The following is a 7,447-nucleotide window of genomic DNA, read 5'->3' as shown; positions in this document are numbered from 1 at the left end:
ACATCTATATACACAACTATATGTAGATTTTTATAGAAAGAAATCACAAATAGAAACAGATAATACCTTAAACTAATTGGTAATGAATTTATAAAATATCAAACATGTAGAATTCAGTAAAGTTACATTTAAAGCAAAATAAAAAAGCCTCAAATACTTATTTTAGAAAAGGCAGGAAATGAAGGCTATCATAAACAATAATCAAATTATACCCAAATAAATTAGAAAGAGGGAAATTTTAAAAAGTCAGAAAAGTCACAAATTACCAACACATGGAATAAAAAGGAGCCACTCAAAATTCTACAAAAATTAAAAAAATAAAGAGAACTATGAATAATTTTATGCCAAAAGCTTTTGAAGATTAAATGTAACATAATTCTTAAAAAATGCAGTCATTAAAAACCAACACAAAAAGAATGTGAAATGTTCTATGTATGTCAAAGAAATTGAATCCAGAACTAAAACCCTCTCGGAAAGAAAACCAGGTCCTGGCCAGGCGTGGTGGCTCACACCTGTAATCCCAACACTCTGGGAAGCTGAGGTGGGCAGATCACGAGGTCAAGGGACGGAGACCATCCTGGCCAACATGGTGAAACCTGTCTCTACTAATACAAAAATTAGCTGGGTGTGGTTGTGTGTGCCTGTAGTTCCAGCTACTTGGGAAGCTGAGGTAGTAGAATTGCTTGAACCCAGGAGGCAAAGGTTGCCATGAGCCAAGATTGAGCCACTGCACTCCAGCTTGGCAACAGAGCGAGACTTCTTCGTCTCAAATGAATGAAGAAGGAAGAAAGGAAGGAGGGAGGGAGGGAGGGAGGGAAGGACAAAGGGAAGGAGGGAAGGAGGGAAGGAGGGAGGGAAGGAAGGAAGGAAGGGAAAAGAAAATACCAGTTCCTAATGGTGAAAGAAAGAATGAAAGAGAGAGAGAGAAAGAGAAAGAGAGAAAGAGAAATGAAAATAGAAAAAAACAGGTCCTAATGGTTTCAGTTGTGAATTCTTCTAAACATTCAAGAGAGAAATAGTATCAAATTTACAAACTTAGAGACTAGAAAACAGAGTATTCTCTTTATGAAACCAGCATAAGTTTGCTATAGCAGATTTTTTTAAGTGAAAAAAGAATTGGAGTCTTATATTTGTCATGAACATAGATGCCCTAGGCAAAATATTCTTTTAAGACTCCAGTAACATAAAGAAAAGTATAAAACACCAAAAATGCAAGGTAATTTTAATATTTCAAAATCAGGAAATATAATTCACAAGCAAAATAAAGGAGAATAATATTCCTATCAACAACTGGTAAGAAAAAAATACTTATATTTGATAAAATTCAATACATTTTCTATGATAAAGCCTTCTTAAGATGGCAATAAAATGAACCTTCCTTCCTCTGATAACCGGTATTTATGTAAAATTTATAACCATTTTTATACTTAAGGTTTAATTACTAAAGGTTTCTCCTGAGATCAGAAATATATGTATTTTTAAATGAAATTACTAACAGCATCTGACATTATTCTGGTGATCCAATCCATTAACATAAGAACAGACTAATAATAGGATTTTAAACAAATAAATAAAATTATTATTTTTTCAGGCAATAAGACTGTGTACACAGAGCATTTTTAAAACACACTAGATAATTATATAGCTAATAAATAAATTTTACAAACTTGCTGGATTTAAGGTAAAATGTTTTTTTATTGTGTTTTTATACATACAGGGAGCACACACCATTGGAAAATAAAATTTTTAAGTGATTATTTATAACAGCACTTAAAATATTTAATGAACACTATGCAAGATATCTTCTAGAAGAGCATACAGATTGATACACTAAATTTCAAATTTTAAAGCTCTAAATAAATGAATATAGTTAAGAGACTTAGTACTACTAACATTATTTTTATCTGTTTCTAAACTGAATTGTAAATGTAATGCAATCAAATTCAAAATTCCAGAAGGACTCTCTCAGCCCCCTAAAATTGACAAATGATTCTAAACCTTAAAGGACAGGGCCAGGAATTAATTAGTAGGGCAATTTTTAAGACCGAAGGTGGATGACTTAGAGTACAAGGCATAAAAACGTATTATGATAGACCAATGAAACTCAGTGGAAATTCTACATCCATTCATATTTAGTTACCAGATTTATGTAAAAGTGCCAGTATGACGTCCTGGAGATAGGATGGTCTTTTTTTTCTTTTTTTTTTTTTTGAGACAGAGTCTTGCTCTGTTGCCAAACGCCAGGCTGGAGTGCAGTGGTGCAATCTCAACTCACTGCAACCTCTGCCTCCTGGGTTCAAGCAATTCTCCTGCCTCAGCCTCCCAGGTAGCTGGGACTGCAGGTGCCTGCCACCACACCCAGCTAATTGTTTTTTGTATTTTTTAGTAGAGATGGGGTTTCACCATGTTGCCAGGATGGTCTCGATTTCTTGACCTTGTGATCCACCCTCCTCGGCCTCCCAAAGTGCTGGGATTATAGGTTTGAGCCACCGCGCCCAGCCAAGGATGGTCTTTTTAATAAACAGTACTGTATCAAATCTATACACATTTTAAAAAAATGGATCTTGACCCCTACTTCTTAGAAGATATTTTCAATAAGCATTGAGAATCCAGAATGCTTAAGGATCTTTCAAGTCATAAAAAAGGTAGATGAAACAATTTTACACTTTTTAATTTCAAAGCAGGATAAAATCCTGGAATAGACACATCAAAAAACAGGATATAACTGTACAGTAATTATGTGAAAATGTGGTTAATACCATTGTCTGTCAGAGAGACACAAATTAACAATAAAATTCCACTATATATACCCAGTAGAATGATAAATAGACAAATAAAATTGAGCAAAGAAGAGAGGCTACTCTTTCTGTATTAAATTGTAGATATACCTTAGTATAACCGCTCAGAAAACTGTTGGTATTTATCAAAACTCAATGTATGTATACACTTTGATGTACCAATTCCACTCTTTCCAACAAAAGACGTACATATGTTATCGAAAAAGCATTTGTGAGGATGTTCACAGCAGTAATATTCTTGCTTCAAAAGACAAAATCTCCAACAATGGTTAATTAGACCGCCATATATCCACAAAAGGAAATTTTATATAGCAATACAAAAGAAAATAACATATTGTATTTATTGTATCACTACACACAAAAACATGGGTGTATCTCCCTTCCATAATATTGAAAGGAAGCAGCTAGGTACAGGGAAAGATAGCCTGTAAGATTTCACCCATATGAAGTTCATCTACGCAAAGGGGAGGGCAATAGTAGTCAGAATTGTGCTCTTTTGGGGAGGTATGTCATGTCTCAGACAGGACATGAGAGACCCCTGTGACCCTACTAATGCTCTACTTTTTCATCTGCATGATGGTTTTAAGAGGGTCATCACTTTGTATACATTAGTTGAACAGAACATTTAATATTTGCATGTTATGCAATGTTTATATTATACTTCAACACACATATTCAAATAAATATTAGAATTCAACAACAAAGTGAAAGATACAGAACTGAGCTTTCTCTCAAAACCATTTAATAACCATATGTCCGATTAATTTCAGTCCTTGGACACAACTCCTGAAATGATCATGGGTGATTCCCTTGCTCTAGTCTCTCATGCTCACATACACCCATAGATTGCACAGGGTGAGGCTGGCAAAGGAGCCATATGAATGAGGGGAGTAGGAGGGTTTCAACACAGCTTTAATGTAATCAAGGCACTGGCTTTTAAATTTAATTTAACTTTACTTTATTCTATTTAGAGATGGTATCTCAATCTGTCTTCCAGGCTGGAGTGCACTAATATAATCACAGCTCACTGCAGCCTCAACCTCCTGGGCCCAAGTGATCCTCCTGCCTCAGCCTCCTGAGTAGCTGGAGCCACAGGCACACACCACCATGGCTGGTTAATTTTTTTTTTTTCTTTTTTTGTAGAGATGGGTGTCTCATGTTGCCCAAGCTCGTTTAAAACTCCTGGCCTCAAGTGATCCGCCAGTGTTGGTTCCCCCAAAGTGCTAGAATTACAGGCATGAACAACCGAGTCCAGCCAGAATTGACTTTTGATAAGATGGGTGGAGGGTGGGGTGGTGAGGGGATGCTCTCTTGTTCTCATGAACTATTTCTGTGAAAATACATATTTGATTTCCAAGGAACTTGGAAGCATTTCTCTCTCCCTCTCTCCTCTCTCTGTCCTCCTCTCTGTCCCCCAACATCTATGAATGACCCACGGGTTCAGAAACATACACTCACCACCTGCCTCCTGGTTTCTGGCAGGCTCCTGTTCTCTATTAGTGGGACTAGCCTTGTGATTACACACACACACACAAAACTCCTATGATATAGTATTTTTGACTCATTTCTACTCAAAGATCATATTGAATTTTCAACTGAAGGGAATAATTTTCTACAAGCAATTTCTATTTTAATTTTTAGGGCCTCATAATTAAACCTGGCAAGTCATTTGGGAAAATGTAAACATGAAATATTTCCCTTTCTTATTCCCATTGCTTTGACATCATCGACCTCTTCAGAAACAAGTCACATGTTCAAATAAGGGCTCTCAGCCAAGTTATCCTGAGTTAGTCAAGAATGTATGGGAAATATATTCATATAGTATTTAATTGTAGAAGTCTGTCTAATGGGTATAGTCATAAACAAATTACACATTTTAAGTGCAAAGAAACCTTTTGATAAAATAACTGATTTTCAATGTTGCCTCTAAATGAATTAGTCACTACTATGCAATCATTCAATTCAGAATTTTAAAAATTTTTTAGAAGTTTGCCTTACTTAATTTTTTTAGTTATTTGATACAAATATATATGTCTAGAGAGTATTACTATACATTATTCAATGATATTTAAAATTTTGTACTCACCATGGAAGAATAAATTGGAAGCTCCTTGTATGGGTTAACAAGCAAAAGAATGTCCCCAATGAATGTCTGTGAAAAAAGGGAGGCCAACAGTTCATGATTCATATAAATGGAATCTTTAAAAAATAAAAATCATATAATTTAAAAATCATTGTATCAAATATAAAAAATGAGAAGGAATTTAAAATATTAAATGAATTAAATAATTCAATTTTAAATAAAACAGGCTTTATTTCACTGAACATAGAAGAAATGATATAGTTAAATCCTGGGAGGTTGAGGCTGCAGTAAGCTGACATCTCAGCAACTAATTCCAGCCTGGGTGAAAGAGTGAGATCCTGTCTCAAAAATGCAAAAACAGAAACAAAAAAACAATCAAACAAAAATCATGTTGTATCCCTTAAAAATATGCAATTAAAAAAAACTTATTTTTAATTAAAAAGATATTGAAGTCACTAGTAGATACCTAGAAAATCAGCAAACGGGAAATTTTTCAATGTATCTGCAAATAACTCATGAGTTAAAAAGGAATTAAAATGCAAATAAGACTATTTCTATTATAACATATAACTTGTATGATGCAACTAAAGGTCTACTTAAGATAAATATTATAATCTAGAATACAAGTTAGGAAAGAAAAAAGGGAGTCATAATTAATGATTTAAGTATCAGCTTCAAGGAGTTTAAAAACGCATGTCAATTATAAAGAAATAAATGAGTACAATAAATAAAATAATCAAAATTAAAGCATAAATCAATGAAATCGGGAGAAAAAAGCAAAAAGGTGATTCTTTGAAAAAATTACAATTTGCCCCAGCAAAATTGATTCAGAAAACAAAAGGAAATGCACAAACTACCAATAGCTATCAATAATATAACATCACTGCTGATCCTACAGACATAAAAACAGGTGAAGACCGTATTGTAGCCACTAAGTTTGGAAATTTAGGTCAAGTAGACAACAATCCTAGGAAAATACATCATACCAAAACTAACACAATAAGAGACAGAAATTCTGGTTAGTTATTTCCCTATAAAGTAAGCTGAATCTATGTCTAAAATATTTTTCCACAAACAAAACTTAGACTTCACTGGTAAATTCTTCCCAACATTGATATACAAAATAAACAAATATTCTTCAAATTACTTCAGAAAATAACAGAAAAGGAACACTTCCCATTTTAAGAACATCACATAAAATTAACATTAAGATCTAACAGAAATATTGCGATAAAGGAAAATTACAGACTGAACTCTCTCATTAAAATACATGTAAAAATCCTAAGCAAAATATTAACAAATTGAACCCAACAATTTAGTAAAAATGATAATACATCTCAGCCAAATAGCTTTATTCTAGAAATGCAAGTTCGATTTCATATTTGAAAATCAACACTTGTAACTAATAATACTAAAAAAAAAGCCTTAAAAAGACATATGGTCATCTCTATAAATGGAGATAAGGCATTTTAACAATATCCAATGCTTATTATTGATTAAAAATAACTTTGAAAACCATGAATATAATGAGACTTCCTTAATCTAATGAAAAGTAATGATCCCTATGGCATTGCTACTGAAAAGAACTTTCTTAATGTTGAAACACTCAAAGCTTTTTTTCTGGGATTGGCACTATATAGGGCACCTATTATTGCCACTTCCAGTCTTTGTAGTGAAGTTCTATCTCATGAAATAATGTAAGAAAAAACGTATGACTTTTTTTAAAAAAAGAAATCAAATTCATCATTTGCAGACTATATGACATTGATGGTGAAAACCAATGGAATGTTTATGTAAATTTACACTGACATATAACTTTAGCAAGTTTGATGGATAAAAAATGAATATAAAATATCAAAACTGTATTTTCTACATATTACCCAAGAGCAATTAGAAAATAAATTTTTCTTCTTGTTTTCCATCAAACAAACAAACAAACAAACAGGCAAACATTTATTATGTCCTCAAAACATGAAGAATGTTGAGAAACAAATTTAATACATACAGGAAAGACTTGTACACCAAAAAATAAAAATTGCTCCAGAGAAATTAAATATGGCCAAAAGAAGGGCTATAACATTCTGTGAAATGAAAAATCAAATATTGTAAAAATCTCAATTATTTCCACTTAGTCTATGTATCTGATGCCATACCAATAAAAATCCAATTGAAATTGTTAAATTGACTTTAAAGTATACATGAATCAAAAGTCATAATTAGCTAATACATGTTTAAGAACAAACTTAGGGGACTATTTGTCAGTTCTGACTATATAGTTGTAATGATTAAGATATTTTGGGATTAGTGTATGAACACATGGACCAATGCAAAAGAAGACAAATCCTAGAATATCAACCCACTCCCTGTGGTCACCTGTTTAGGACAAAGGTGCTGTGGCCAGGCAGTGGGGAGACCCATGCGGGAAAAATTTTTATCTGGGTCCTCCTTTTACCATTGTGAAATCATTTCCACATGGGTAATATAATATGCCTTGGGTTTGGGCCATAATCCCCCAAAATGCCATCCTAAACAACATAATCCTGGATGCTGAAATCCCAGAAGAGTG

General features: G+C 33.2%; 1 protein-coding gene across 2 annotated transcripts in view; it reads right to left on the bottom strand.

Moving 5' to 3' along the window:
• The window catches only part of MYO16 (myosin XVI), a 603,751-nt gene that overhangs the window by 332,048 nt on the left and 264,256 nt on the right, over positions 1–7,447 (bottom strand). For both annotated transcript variants that reach the window (XM_037729044.1, XM_017501745.2), the window contains exon 12: positions 4,885–4,950. In XM_037729044.1, the coding sequence (XP_037584972.1) occupies positions 4,885–4,950 (66 nt within the window). The remainder of the gene's footprint in view (positions 1–4,884; positions 4,951–7,447) is intronic.

Source organism: Cebus imitator, unplaced genomic scaffold, assembly GCF_001604975.1.
Source record: "Cebus imitator isolate Cc_AM_T3 unplaced genomic scaffold, Cebus_imitator-1.0 Scaffold14, whole genome shotgun sequence".
Lineage (NCBI taxonomy): Eukaryota > Metazoa > Chordata > Mammalia > Primates > Cebidae > Cebus > Cebus imitator.
The sequence above is the reverse complement of the archived record's forward strand: the minus strand, read 5'-3'. Positions and strand labels throughout refer to the sequence as shown.